The sequence below is a fragment of the Leptodactylus fuscus genome, chromosome 5 (genome assembly GCF_031893055.1).
Source record: "Leptodactylus fuscus isolate aLepFus1 chromosome 5, aLepFus1.hap2, whole genome shotgun sequence".
Lineage (NCBI taxonomy): Eukaryota > Metazoa > Chordata > Amphibia > Anura > Leptodactylidae > Leptodactylus > Leptodactylus fuscus.
Genome location: NC_134269.1, coordinates 104,725,236 through 104,741,150, shown reverse-complemented (window position 1 = coordinate 104,741,150; position 15,915 = coordinate 104,725,236). Strand labels below are relative to the sequence as shown.

At 39.8% G+C, this 15,915-nt stretch overlaps 1 protein-coding gene across 2 annotated transcripts in view; it reads left to right on the top strand.

Annotated features, from left to right (window-relative positions):
• Positions 1 to 7,078, top strand: part of MKLN1 (muskelin 1) — a 39,925-nt gene extending 32,847 nt beyond the window's left edge. For both annotated transcript variants that reach the window (XM_075273945.1, XM_075273946.1), the window contains one exon: positions 806 to 7,078. In XM_075273945.1, the coding sequence (XP_075130046.1) occupies positions 806 to 927 (122 nt within the window). In that variant the 3' untranslated portion in view covers positions 928 to 7,078. The remainder of the gene's footprint in view (positions 1 to 805) is intronic.
• The last annotated feature ends 8,837 nt before the right edge of the window (positions 7,079 to 15,915 follow it).

Here is a 15,915-nt window from a genome sequence, read left to right as displayed (position 1 = left end):
TCCTAAGGGCTAGTGCACACGGGGCTCCGCATAAACACATCCCATCGCAGCTTTCTGCTCTGGACTAGGCCGAAATGAATGGGCCTAGTCCGGAGGGTGGTGTAGCCGTGGAATCAGCCGTGGAATCCGCCTGAAGAAAGGGCAGCTCACTTCTTTTTTCTGTGAGAAGGAACAAATCGCTCACGGAAAAAAAGAACATTAACGGTCTACATAGACCTCTATTGTGAGGGGGGGATTTTGAGGTTGATTCGGCGTCAAAATCCGCCCCCTCTTGCCCCGTGTGAACTAGCCCTAGCTGTACAGTACAATAATATTATCCATATATGCTTTAAGATTAGTTTATAATCTTGTATAATACACATTTTTATGAAGATCATCATAGTTCTGGCTTCTCTACCAATTAGCTTTCATTACTGGGGAAAGACCAATCTGGATCTACGCGCCTGCTGCAGCTTTTCAGTGAATTGCTATATTTATTAGAAAATTTCTGCAAATCTGCAGCAATTCTCTGTGTCTATACAAGCAGTCTCAGGACATACCCAAAGTACAGCTTTAATTTATTTTCTTTTAATGCAGGACAGACTAATGCATAATATTGACTAAATATGCAAATGAAATTAATACTTCAGATTAGGAGTTGAGTAAGGATGGCTGGACTCAAATGTGTTTTTCTTTGCAAAAAATATTTGATATTGGTACAAAATGTTAACTTGTGTAAACTTATTCTGTTAATGTTATGTTGCAGTGCTAATATTCTTGTTTTTTACTTGGCATCTTCTAATTTCATTTTTTTTCTTATGTTCAGGGTTCTCGGATGTTGATCACACATATGCTCAGAGGACACAACTCTTTGATACGCTTGTCAACTTTTTCCCTGATAGTATGACGCCACCTAAAGGCAATTTGGTTGATCTGATTACACTGTGATGAACTCTCTGATAAAGGAGATGGACAAATACTGTTAATTGTTATATGTATAATTGGAACTGAAGTTGAAATACAACTTGTGCACATCAGAGTGAACATAATGTAATGGAAAATGCCCATTTTTTTTTTATAGGGTTAGGGTTTTCTTGCTGCTGAAGGTTTAATTTGCAGCAGTGATTTCTGTTTCTTCCCCCCCCCCCCCCCCTTCCTGTTTATGAGTTGCCCAAATATAAGGTAGTGGCTTATTTTTCTCCCTTTATTTAAATGTAAAATTTTACTGTCCCTTAAAGATTTTCTCTGTTTGGAGTGAAGTGTTAGCCTTTGTTATTTTTTGTTAACAATACGAGGATAGCCCCTTGTGTTATAATTTTTCTTGCGTTTACTAAGGTAAATAAGGGGGCTTTGGTGTATGTTACAGTAACATATGGAAATGAAGCAAAAGTGCAAAAAAAGGATTACAAAAAAGACCTCCTGTACAGCTACTGTATTTTCTGTATAAAGAATGTGAATATAAATATACTTTTTTTCTTTTTTATTTTGAGTTTTTACAGCCTTTACTTTAAATACAAAATTGTAGGTTGTAAGAAACTGAGTTATAAGCCAAATTTAACAATAATCATTGTGTGACAATTTCTGTTGCAGAACATAGTGCTTATTTATTCATAATATATGTATACTGAGCACAAAACCTTCTGGTACTTCACTTGGGAGAAAAATAAAAATGGCAAGCTGCTGTAGTTGTCAGTACAAGGTTTCTAGTCTGCTCCATTTACTCAGAATTCACAAAAAGCTAAACGCATGAAAAGTATTAATGCCAGATGTTGCAGTGACGCATGTTGTCCTATGGATTCACAGTAACACTCTTCTTTTCCAGTGGTGAGATAGGTGTTCATCATAACAACGTTGCATCTGTCTAGATGTTCTGTTTAGAGCAAAGTTCTAGATCAAATTTTGTTGCTTGCATTTTAGCAATAGTCAAAGCTGATGTGACATTAATAAATGTGGTAATATATGGTAATCTGTTAATGGATTTTGCCATCTTTCACTGAAAGGGAGGCCAAATTTACATGCTGTTAGGTGAAGCAAGACAGGCCCAAATAGTATATCGTGAAGGCTGTGCATACCATTAGTAAACCATGACTTCACCTAACATCAGGTAAATATAGCTTTCCTTTCAGTAATATGATTTATAATGATCTCTCTCAGTATATTGATTTTGGCAGCTTTCAACGAAATCCTACAATGAAATCCACTTTCTTTGCCTTATTGACTTTTTTTTTCCCCCCTGTTTTTCTATTAGCAACATAAATCCTCTTACTGCTTCTTACTGGAGTACGGATGGGCAGGCTTATGTATAATACAGAGAAACTCTGGCTTGGAGGAGGTCATGACAAAGTAATATACATGGAGAAACCACCAGTTGGGATATGGAAGCTGTATAATTCCAAAGATATAACAAAAGTGTTTTATACGGGGGCCAGTCCAAATGTACTCAGTAAGCAGTGAGAAGAATTCTACTTGGTAACAGAGGAACAAGGGAAAGAGTAAATCAGAGGACACAGTGGATTTATGGATAGGAATGAAGCCAAGATCCATTAATAAATTATATTACAATATTTATTAGTGTTCTCTGGCCCCTAGATAGATCATCAGTATTTGATCTGTAGGGGTTTGATGCCTGGATCCCACAGAGATCAGCTGTTTCAGCAGCAGCCACCAGGTGCTGGTAGCTGCTATTAAACAGGGGTGCTTCTAGCACCATTCCTGTTCTAGTATTAGGAGCAGTGCAGCAGCCCTGTCCACTGCATAGTGCTGCACACACTGTTTATACACTAGCGGCTTCTGGCACTCAATGGCTGCTGCAAGAGCTGATCTGTGTGGAGTCTGGGTGTCTGATAAATGATTTCAGGCCGGAAAACACCTTTAGGCCATAGCCCCGTTTTGTGAAAAGGCTGTGCTTTAGACTACCTGCAAAGTGGATGGGATTCTGGTTGATCCCATCCACCTATTGTAAAAAAAAATTAAAATCTGCAGCAAAAATGTTTCAATTTCCAAAACTCGTGCATGTCATTTATTCCTAGAGAACCAGTGGCGTTTTCTGGATGAGTTTAATTTAGGCAGAAAGTCCACAGAGGAGAACGGCAGACTTTGTGGAAAGCACTTTTTTTTTTTTTCTTTAAATTGCAGCAAATCACTTTGTAGAGGCCTTCACCTTAATGTAACACATAATCTACAAGTTAATGGACAGTTGTTCAAAAGTTTATGTAGGTTTTAAGGTGGGATATGGAAAATCTCAAGAAGATGACCTATGTTTTAAAGGGGACCTTTCACCGCCTCCGCCAATTCCAGTTGTTAGCATCTGTTAATAATCTTTGCTGATTTATGATGTTCAAGTTCTGTAATGTCAGGCAGGGGTCGTGACTTAGAGCTCCAATCAGAGGCAGCCAGTGTCAGAGTTCAGAAACGCACCTTTTGCCTGCTCCTTCCTGACAGTACAGAGCCTAAATAGCATATCACGCCCCAAAACTAACAGCATTCATTGCTCAGGAATAGTGGGGGCTAGAGAAAAAAAAAAACAGCTGCGCCAGAATCAATGGAGCAGAGCTTATTAACAGATACTAAGAACTAGAGCTTGTAAAGGTGGTGAAAGGTCCTCTTTAAATACAAGGCTTCATGGGCTTACAGCTACCAGTTGGGGTTAAGCTTTGATTTACTTTGAGACCTAAAAAGGCCTGGTTTGCTAAAGTATGAAGGCTGCATTTAGAATGAGACATTTAGACACGTTGGCATCAAATAAACTACAGGTTAACATCCCACAGTCTTAAAGGTGGTAGTACCGCTAATGAAACTTTGCAGAAGGGGAGAAGTTCCTGATCGATAGAGGTCCAAATGTTGGAATCCCCACCAATTGTGCTGATCACTCTTCCCTATCCTGTGAATAAAGGGATAGGTCTTATTCACAGTAGAATTCTGTACAATCTGTGACCAGAATCCATCCTATCAACCCAGATAGATTAGGGTCCCATGGATCAATCTGTGTTTTTCCCTAGTGAATCGGTGCCTCTGTTGCTGAGATCACTGTTTTTGTCAACATGCAAATGAGGGCACTTCCTTGCTCGAAAGATGTAAGCTGCCCACCATATTGTGCCACCTTTTGCCCCTCCTTTTCTTAATTTACAGAGCCAGGCAGTTTTTTCCTAATCTCACTTGGCTGAGAGTTCTGTTATACACACTGTTGCTCATATTCTCCCATGTGCAGTAGGCCAGAGAAGCATCACAGCAGTGACAAGTGCAACAGAATTCTGACAGGCAAGATTAAGTATATCCTCTCTGGCCCTGTCAGTCAAAGGAAAAGGGAGGGGGATAGCAGCTTAGAGCAATGGGAGACTTATTACTTTGGGTTAACAACTGTGACCTCGTTGCTATTTTTGTCAGTTTGCAAATGGGCTCTTTGTAGCAAAATCTCGGCAATGAAGACTCAGGATTCACCAGGGGACAACGCTGTTTGATTCAGTTGACCTCAACCTATCTATCTGGGGCTGGAATTTCAAACTTCCTTTAAGTCACAGCAATTCCACATATGCTGGCCTCCTGCATAAGAAAACGGCAGTTCTGTTTCATAGAAAGACGGCTGTGTCAGACTTCTAAGGAAGATGTGTTAATTTTGAAACTTGTACTTGAGCTGATTGACTTTTTTTTTTTTTTTTAATATATAGGGAATGGTTTAATATGTTCTTAAAGAGGAAGTTTCAGAGGAAGTCCATCTCTTCATATCATTGAAAATTGGAAATTTTCCTCTAGCCCCCTACTGTTCTTGAGCAGTAAAGTGCTGTTAGTTTTAGTGCCTGATACGCTATTGTGTACTATTATTTGGGTGGTGTCAGGCAGGAGCAGGCTAGGGTTGTGATTCTGACACTGGCTGCCTCCAGAGCTCTGAATCGCTCTCCTTTCTTGCTGCTGCCTGGCACTGCTCACCTGACATTACAGAGCCTAAGTAACATAAAGCTCCAAAACTAACAGCACTTATTGGAGAATGGTGAGGGTAGAGAGAATGAGTGGAGCAGCGCCTATTAACAGATTGTAAGACCTGGAAGCTGGTGAAATGTCCTCTTTAAGTGTCCTTTTCTATGTTTTAAACCCACTGCTGTAGCTTTGATGCAGATACACATCAAATTGATTCATTTTCATATTAACTCTTTTTGCTGCAGTTTGAATTGTTGGAGTGCATTGGATACAGGTCTTGAAATATAGAAAAAAAAAATCATGATTTTGGTCCAGCCGTTAATTACACATTGTGTATCCCCCTCCATATCATGTATGTGTTTGGAAGGCCCTGAGTACAGAGCTAGTGGTGCACATTGAACTGATACACACACTGTCCGTGTTACAGAATATAGTGTCATATTCAGCTCCATTGTTCCATATTCAGGCTCTTCTTATATCAGTCTTCTGTTGCTTGATCTGTATTTTTGTTCTGCAACATGGTAGACAGAAATTTTGATGATGGCACGACATACACAAACCTAAATCTGGCCTAAATAATTCTGCAATTCTTTGCAGTGTCAGATAGGAGATGGTGCATTTTCTTTGGATTTTTTTTTGTTGTACTTCAGTTTCACCTTTTATGCAGATCATGACAGCTTGTTTTTTCATGTGCACCAATGAAGATCACATGTAAATATTTCCATACATTTACCATGTTCTTGGTAGATTTAGTATTAAAAACAAATCTATAGGCTAGGCTTTCCGTGCCAGTCAGTGGAACTGGGTGGGCAAGTTGCTGGGAAATAACATAAAATCAGAAGTGTTGCTATCCTTGTTGTCCTTTTTAATCTGTTTCAGTATACCTTACCATTAGGCTAGTTGTACACTATAGCTGTAACAGGATGCAAAAAACAGATAATGGAAGTCTACATTCACATCTGCTTTGGAGTTTGGCTGACCCGTTCATTTCTGTAGCCCCCATACACATGTATATTCATGGTCCCATATATTGGGGCTATGAGACCAGGACATAACACAGGATAGGTACTATTCCTGTCCATTTTGAGACCTGTGCTCACTTACATGGTCCCATGTATGGGGTCGTGGAAGCACGGGTGGAATGTAGACTTGAGTCTAAAGTTCTTGTCCAAAAAACATATTTGACAAACCTGCATGTAAGATATTCGAAGAGAAGGACAGACCTCAAAATTTGTGGAAGTAAGATATATTAGCGGCTCCAGGACTGCAAAACGGTTCAGTGGCTGCACTTGTGCAGCAGGATGTAGTTTGTATGAGTACAGTTCTAAAGTTGTCTGAAATTGTAGTTTGTTCCTTTTTGTTTTGTTCCATTTTAGTTTAATTTGCAAGCAATATACATGAATTATGTAATAATTTTTTCATCTCAAAATCCTGTTGTCCATGTTTACATGGGTCTTTGTCCCTGGGTATCGTTGCCTTAGCAGTGACAGTGCAGGGTTTTACAGCTTTCTCCAATTTAGTTAAATAGGCTAAAGTTGTAACTAACCTGCACACCTACTATATGTATGACATGTGGGTAACCTGGATCCATTATACTGTAATACAAACTTATCTTGCAGTGATGTGTGTTTTGGAGCAAAATTGTACTGAAAGTGGACATAACCTTTAATGTAATGTATGGAAACATTTGCATATGCTAATTTTCTATAAGCCTTAAAGTGTATGAGTCTTGTACATGCAGTGGAGGGAAATATTCAGTGGATTGGTCTGTTCATGAACTTGTAATCTGACTAAGGCCAGAGGCATCACATAATGTCACAATTTTTGGTAAGTGCTTTTTGTAAATGAAATAATTCATGCTCATTACTAAAACTTCCCGCCCGAGTCGGTACACTTACTAGCTTACTTGAAATGATAGAGGTGGAGTGACTTTTGAGAAAGTAATGCCATTTGAAGCAGTTTCTGATCCTGCTGTGGGATGGACTTGTTGATTTATACAAATTATGTTGCTCCATCTTCTGTAATTCCTGATGCTTTTATGCCTAAATCATACGCATCTAGTGTGTTTAACCACTTTGTCAAAATACTTGGTATTATACCCAGAACAAACTCATAAATCACCATATAATTTCCTTCCAGCTTGTACCAAACCTGTGTGCAAAATAAACTATGTACATAATTTTCTGAATTTGTCTGGTGCATTCCTGTATATTAAGAAATTAACTCTTTGACTTCATAATTTGTATGAGTGTCTGTTGCTTGAGTGTCATGATAGTCAATTTATAATGTAAAGGTAGGCAACGTATTAGACCTTGTAGCATATGGGCTTGTTCTGCCTCTGCAATTCACTTGAGTCTACCCCCTTCCCACCACAGTCTTATTTTGTGTAAAACATATAATATCACTTCCTATCTTCCAAAAGCCATAACTTTTATATTTATCCATTCATAGAGCCATATGAAGGCATCGTTTTTGTGGGACACATTGTACTTCATAATGGTACCATTTAATATTCTTTACAATTTACTTGGATGAAGGAGAACAATTCAGAGTGTTGGAATTACAGAAAAACTGCAGTTTCATGACTTTCTTACAGGCTTCATTTTTATTATGTTCATTGCAGCTAAAATGTCATTACCTGTATTTTGTGGGTTGGAACGATTTACAGCTATACCAAATTTATATATAAATATTTTTTTGTTTTTGTTACACTTCAACACCATTTTAGCACCTTCCCGCCGATGGTATTTTTTGATTTTCGTTTTTTGTGTTTGACTCCCCTCATTTTAAACCCCATAATTTTTTTATTTCTCCGCTCCCAGAGCCATATGAGGTTTTAATTTTTGCGGGACAAATTTTTCTTCATGATGCCACCATTAATTCTGTATAATGTACTGGGAAGCTCGAAAAAAAAATTCAGAATGGGGTGGAATTGAAGAAAAAAATGCATCTCTGTGACTTTCTTACGGGCTTCGGTTTTCGTTCATTGTGCAGCCAAAATGACATGTCCCCTGTATTCTGTGTTTCGGTACGATTCCGGGGATACCAAATTTATATGGTTTTATTTACATTTTAACCCCTTAAAAAAAATCCAAAACTGTGTTAAAAATTTTTTCTAAAAGTTGCCATATTCTGACAACCGTAACTTTTTTATGTGTACGGGGATGCATAGGGCGTATTTTTTGCGGGGCCAGGTGTACTTTTTAGTTCTACTATTTTCGGGAAATGCTATTGCTTTGATCACTTTTTATTCAAATTTTTATCAGAATCAAAACGATGAAAAAACAGCAGTTTGGCACTTTTGACTATTTTTCCTGCTACGGCGTTTACCGTACAGGAAAAATATTTTTATAGACTTGTAGAGTGGGCGATTTCACGGGAATACGTAACATGTATGTGTTTCACAGTATTTAACTACTTTTATGTGTTCTAGGGAAAGAGGGGGCGATTTTGAATTTTGTAAAAAAAAAAAATTGTTTTACTTTAAAAATTTTTTTTTTTTTTTTTGCATTAGACCCCCTAGGGGTCTTGAATTCCAGGGGGTCTGATCACTAATGCAATGCATTACAATGCTAATGCAATGCATTGCAAAATACCGGCACTTCTATTTCAGGCTATGTAGCATAGCCTGCAATAGAAGCGATGTAATTACAAGCCGGGGAGCCTTCACAAGGCTCCCGGCTGTCATAGTAACGTGATGTCGGCGCCGGAGCTTACTCTGGGTGCTGGCGATCACCAAGAAAATGGTGGCACCCACAGGCCGCCGGGAAAATGGCGCCTTGGTCAGCTTTGACCGAGGTGCTGGAAAAGTTAATGTCTCCGATCGGTCCGGGGACTGATCGGAGACATTAGTGCTGGTTGTCTACTGCGTAAAGCAGTAGACCCCCGGTGGCTATAGCGGCCGCCCGGCTCCCGATCGGCCACCATACTTGCACACCCGGCATATGCCGTACTAGTACCACGAATGTCGGGAAAGACTTAAACAAAATTATTTAAAAAATCAATTAAATACATGGTGCCTCAGCCAGGCTTGACAGAGGCATTAGTAGGGTGTATGGAAGAAGCTGAAAATATACTAATAAAACAAATAGATGAGGCCGCAAAGCATAATAAAGTCATTATTATGGGGGATTTCAACTACCCTGATATAAACTGGGAGGCAGAAACCTGCAGATCTAACAAAGGGAACAGATTCTTGTCAGTAATAAAAGACAATTGCCTATCACAACTAGTGCAGGACCCAACAAGAGGCAAGGCACTTCTAGACCTAATTTTAACAATTGAACCCGATACACTGTCAAAAGTGGAGGTTGGGGGACATCTGGGTAATAGTGACCATAACATAAGTTTTCTTGTACACATTAAGAAGATGTTCAGTAGAGGGGGTACAAAAACATTAAACTTCAGGAAGGCCAATTTTAACCAGCTGCGAGAGGAGATTAGCAGCATAAACTGGGACAATGTCCACAAAGTGACGGGAACACAAACTAAATGGAACATCTTCAAAAATATACTAAATAAGAGCACTAGAAAACACATACCCTATGGAAATAAACAGGCCAGAAATCATAGAAAACCAATATGGCTAAAACAGTAAAGAGTGTAATGAGGGATAAAATGGAAGCATTTAAAGTATTAAAACAAGAAAGTAGTGATACAGAAGAAAAATAAATTGTGCAAAAGACAAATAAAGGAGGCGAAGATTGAGACAGAGAAAAATTGCCAAGGAAAGTAAAAATAATCCAAAATTCTTCAATTACATAAATAAGAGAATAGAAACTGACAATGTGGGCAATCTCAAAAATAATCTGGGTGTAATGGTGGAGGAGGATGAGGAAAAAGCACAAGTATTAAATGCCTTCTTCTCTACAGTGTTTACACCAGGAAAGCCATTGGCCAGCAACATGATTAGGGGTAATGTTAACTCTCAATTAAATGCCACCTGTTTAACCCAGGAAGAAGTGCGGTGCCGCCTGCAAAACACTAAAATAGAGAAATCACCCGGTCCAGATGGAATACACCCCCGAGTTCTGAGGGAATTAAGCATGGTGATAGAGCCTTGTATCTAATATTTAAGGATTCATTAATGACTGTGTCTGTTCCACAGGATTGGCGAATAGCAAATGTGGTGCCAATTTTCAAAAAGGGGTATAAAAGTGAACCTGGAAACTATAGGCCAGTAAGTTTGACCTCTGTGGTGGGAAAGATATTTGAGGGCTTTCTAAGAGATGCTATCCTGGAGTATCTCAATGTAAATAATCTTATAACACCAAATCAGCATGGGTTTATAAGGAATCGGTCCTGTCAGACTAATCTGATCAGCTTTTATGAGGTCAGTTCTAGACTGGACGTAGGTAATGCAGTGGACGTGGTGTACCTGGACTTTTCAAAGGCTTTTGAAATTTTATCACATAAAAGGTTGCCATACAAAATGGGAAGGTTGGGACTGGGGAAAGCATATGAATCTGGGTTCACAACTGGCTCGGTGATAAGAAAAACAGGATATGTGTTAATGGTAAATATTCAGACTGGGTCACAGTCAGAGTGGGGTGCCACAGGGGTCAGTATTGAATGCTCTCCTGTTTAATATCTTTATAAATGACCTGGGAGAGGATTTACAAAGCAGGGTTTCCATATTTGCAGATGATACTAAACTTTGTAAGGTAATCAAAAATGAGAAGGATAGTAGACTATTACAGGGGGGACTAAGGTAGCTGGAAGCATGGGCGGAGACTTGGCAAATGACGTTTAGTGTAGACAAATGTAAGATTATGCATTTTGGTCAAAGAAAAAAAATGTATGATTATGTACTTAATAGTAAAAAAAATATAGTAGGCTAAATAGCATCTGAATAAAAACAGACTTATTCAAAAACTACTGAGGCGATTTACATACAAAAGATACGTGTGAAATAGCCTTTCTAAAGGCTATGCAAGTATGTGCTTAGCTAAAAATGACTTTTCCCAATGATAGAACCCCTTTAACCACTTCCGTACCGCCCATAGACTATATACGTCTGGGAAGTGGTTGCCTTGTTCTGACAAGATGTACCTGTATGTCCAGTCAGAACACAGCGGCTGCAAGGCAGATTTGCATATTCTTCCCATAGTTCCTTGCAAAGTGGAGTGCTAAAGGCTTAACAAGTCTCCACACACCTATATGGTGGTCTCTCCCTAAGGAGTGACAATATCCCCCGAATAAAGTTTTTCAGTGACACTTTGTGTTATTAAATAAAAAAAAAAAATAATAGATTGAAAACCAGACAATTTCCCTCCTATTATGTTTATATTTTCCTGAATATAAAAAAATTAAAACACATTTGAAAATAAAAATAACATAAAAATAAAGCCTTATGTGTCCCCGAAAAAAGACGCAAAAATTAGTTGACTGAGACATACGAGAAAAATTTTACAGACCTCAAAACCGCACATAATACAAAATAAACCTAAAATGTGTCTGGTCCTGGACCACAAATTGGCCCGGTACTGAAGTGGTTAAAGGAATTATCCACATTCTACCACCATTTGGTTATACCACCACTATTAAATTTGCAGGGGGCCAACATGCAGGACACCCCCACTCCCCCCTGCTCACTAGCTGTATAAAGTGTAACAGTGGCTTTAAGTACTGCAGCGCTGTCCTATTGAAGTCTATGAGGGAGCACTACAATACCAAAAGCCGCATCTACACTTTGTACAGTGAGTGAGCAGTGTGGCTCCTGGCATGTAATTATTATTGGGAGTCGCGGTGCTCTGGTGCAGCTGATCTGTTGGGGTTTAGGTTGTCTAACATCCATATGTCTAAGGGCTCATTCACACAACAGGATTCCAAGGCCATGTGCCAGACTGTTGTATTAACAGCACATGGATGGATCTATATGCACAACCACAGTATTGACAGTATTAGTTACTAATAATTATGTATTGAGTAAGGAAAAAGGGAGGGGGACAATACAGCCCACATACAGAGAACCTCAAATATAATCAGTGCAAAGAACTATGTCCATAGTAAAACCTCACAGTTCATGAAGAGCCAAGGTGGGTGCACGGACATAATAGCCCTTTGGTCCAGGGTGATCCACAAGGAAAAAAATACCGGAGGTCCAGCAGCTGTAATAAAATCTTGATTTCTTTATTTGATCATTTGTTAAAAAAATACAAAAATTACGAAAGTGGCAAAAGATAAGTATTCCCCGCAGCAGATGAAATGGGGATACTTGGCGTCAGCTGACTGACACGTTTCAGAACACAAGTTCCTTAGTCATAGCCTGACTACCAACAGACTGAGCGACACTTATATGGTGAAACACACTGCTCATGTCTCACATGTGGGATCAATTAACATAATTAACCCCTGAACATACATACAAAGAATAAAACCAACAATAGAAAGTGCATAAAAAACAATAAGCCAATGTGATACCATAATTCAATAATTGACAATCGCGATCACTTTGGATACACTATAGACAAAAGATGGACATGATATGAGGACCGCATTAGTACTGACACATATTTCTTTGTAATGTTACAAAAGAAAACACACTGTAGTATTAACCTTCACAGGAAGATGGCGATTTAGGAAAAATAATCTAAACTTGTTCTACCTCCTTATTTAGTACTGATTGGCACATGCGCAGTGTCTATGTCCAAAAAAGATCCTCATTATAGACGTCACTGACTAAAGAAAAGGAAGCGACTTTACAGAAGCGTTGAGGGGAATCCCCAGTAGGAGTGCTGAGGGGCGGACCTGAATTAGAACCTCGGCCGGCCGCTAGCAGAACCGCTGAGGGGATTCCCCGGCTGCCAGGGACTCCCCTCAGCGCTCCTGCTGGCGGCCGGCTGCAGTTCCCCTTCAGGTCCAGCGGCCAAGGTCTTCCTTCAGGTCTGGCCTCAGCGCTCCTGCCGGCGGCAGGGGATCTCCCTCAGCGCTTCAGGGCCACCCTCGAGAGAGCAGTCGTGCCCTCTCCTTCCTCTCTCCAACGGCATGGCGGCGCCTGCAGCGGTTCTCTTTGGAGGCTTCCAGCACTACCCGCGGAGGACATTTCTGCTGTAACGCTTACAGCGGAGGTGCTGGTTGCCATGGCGACCGCTCTGGAGTAGAGCGGCGGCCTTATAACTACAGACCCGGCATCCAGACATCGGGGCGGGTGCCCGGCCGCAGCATCGCCACGCTGATGTTCATTTCAAACTGCAGGGCTGGAACGCGACACACGCCGGCTGCGGGCCTGAGGGTATGTGGCCACGTCACCCTGCCTGTCATAGAGCAGTGTGTGTGGGGGGGGTGTCTGTGTTCCGGTCCTGCTAGCAGAAGTACCGTAAGTACTTCTGCAGTTTGAAATGAACAACATCGCCATGCTCCTGCCAGGAGCGTGGCGATGCTGCGGCCCAGCACCCGCCCTGGTGTCTGGATGCTGGGTCCAGATGCCGGGTCTGTAACTATGATACTGCCGTAATGACCCGAGTATAAGCCGAGGCAGACTTTTTCAGCACAAAAACTGTGCTGAAAATCTCGGCTTATACTCGAGTATATACGGTAAATATTTTTTAGTGTGGGGAAGGGCATGTGCTTTGTTGCTTTTGCACCGGATCTTTAAAGATAAGGCTCACAAGCAATTAGTTTGCCTAGGCAAAAAATCTTATAAATTTACAAACAACCACTTAAAAGACATTAAGAACATCCCTGTAAGTACCAGTGAGAGGCACTGTGGCACACTGAATTAACAGAATGTGACTATGTTGTATGTACAAGTTGGGCCCAATTTTGTCTGAAACCGCCCCTTGGCGAAACTGTAGAGGCGTAACTGTAAAAGTTTTAGGCCCTATAGCAAAATGATGAACCCCTGATCCTCCCTCCATATAAAAGTTAGGGTGAGAGTACACTCACCGAATCATAGGAATATATGAATGATAGAGGGATGATGTTGAGGCTCACATATGGCACAAGGCCCTTTCTTGTGCCAAACGTGCACCTCAAGTCCTGATCCGCCACCTAGTCTGCTTCACACGTTATTCTTAATAAAAAAAAATTTTTTTACCGTAAATCGCTGCCGTTTTGTAATGCAGTTATTGGCCATATGTTTTTTTTTTTCAATGGAATAAATCTGTAAATATGAGGCCCATAACCACAATGCAAAGGCACCAATATGCATGGTGATGCTGGAGGTGGAAGGGACAGCATCACAAGATGTCTCCAGGCTTGTCTCTCACCTCCTCTACCACACTACCACTACTTGATAGTATTATTTATATCCCTAAAATAAGTGTTTATTTAGAACTATTCCAATTATACAAATGGATGAAGATAGAAGAATTGAAGTATTAGGCAATAATATTGTGTCTGCACACAAATATACAAATATTCTGCGCAGCCAGACTGTTTTAATTCCGCATATATCCCTCTTCTTAATGCACGAGGAGTTGAGCTAAACATACAAGCAAATGAGCGTTTATGGCTATAGCCATGTTATTGTATTCACCAGCAGTAGAGGCAATTTACCAAATAGCTATGTACAGTATTAAGAGAGAGTTCACTTTACAATCCCTGATATTTGGCTAAAATTACCTACAGACCAGAGGTATCCTGCCATGTGTATCTCTAGTTTAGAAATTCTCAGAAGAAGTATAGGCAATTTCACAGTATTATAATACACAATTAATCAAGAAGTTTTTCTTTGTCCCATAGACTTCACTTGTGCAAAGGTGCAGTACCTACACTCATCACTAGAGTATGTGTGGCAAGTACTATATCACCAAATTCTCTCCAATAAAGTATTTAAAATATACAAATATTGTATAAATCATAGAGTTATATTCACATGGCTGAATTTGAGTTGGATTTTGCCTCAAAATCAGCTCCTGATTCTGCTTGAAATCTGCCTCCTATTAATTTAACTAAATTAAATGATTTTTTTACTCTTAGTTTTTCAGCTAGCGGGAAAAAATAAGCCTTTACTCGATCTTCAGACAGATTCCACCTGATAATTTCTTTGGAAGTAAATAGAAGGTAGAAATATACTGTCTGGCCAATGTGGAATTTGCAATTGACTAGTTGGAAGTAGATCAAGCACAAAAATTCTGATTTAAATTCCTGAAGCTGAAATTTTTTGCTTGTACAAATTCCATTGTGTGAATATACCCTTAATGCTGCAAGACGGATATATCCATCATGAGCCAGGGTCAGTTAATGCTCTATGATGTCACTGCCACTGTACCTGCATGATCTGTGTTTGGGGCCCAGCAGACATATAACGCTAGGTTCCTGCTTCAGCTGCCAGACGCAAATTACTCAGAAGATTATCCCCTCAGTTGTCACTATATGTAAGCCATACTAATTCATATCACTGTACAATGAGTGTGGTGTTATTTCAAAACAAAGAGGTCAGATACATGAAGTTACAATATAAACTGAGTTTTATTTAGGAATACATCATTTCTCATTTACATTGTAAGTCAATAACAATCAAGGTCCAACCCTTGTTGACTCACATACAAACCAAAAATGTATTTTATCAAAATATTATACAGCACTGTACAGATATTCATTACTCAAATAAGTCTCTCTCCCTATTAGGGCTCACAATCTGAACTTCTAAATACAGTTTGCCCTTGCGGTGCTAATGCACAGAGTCCACACCGGGTTCTAGGGTCTGGGAAAACACCATTCCTATAAACCTTCATGTCGTGACAGAGTCCAAACTGCATTAGCACCTCAGGGGAGCCCATTCTAATGAAGACAATGTCCTCCACCCATTTCCAAAACATTGAGGGGCCACTCAAAGAAAGGGGCAGTCGGACCGAAGCCTCAGACGTTTCTCTTCATCCTGTATTTTTTAAATCTATTTTATATAAATCTTAAAAGAAATAAAATGTTAAAGAATCCTAATACTTTTTAGCAAGGTTTTCTTTAAGTTGAAACTTATTGACGTAAATCCAATTTGCTGTTGAGTTTCAACACCCATAGTTCATTCTGCAGCACTGTACGTTATCATGAGTCACATCAGATTCTGTCCCTATTAGGACTCAC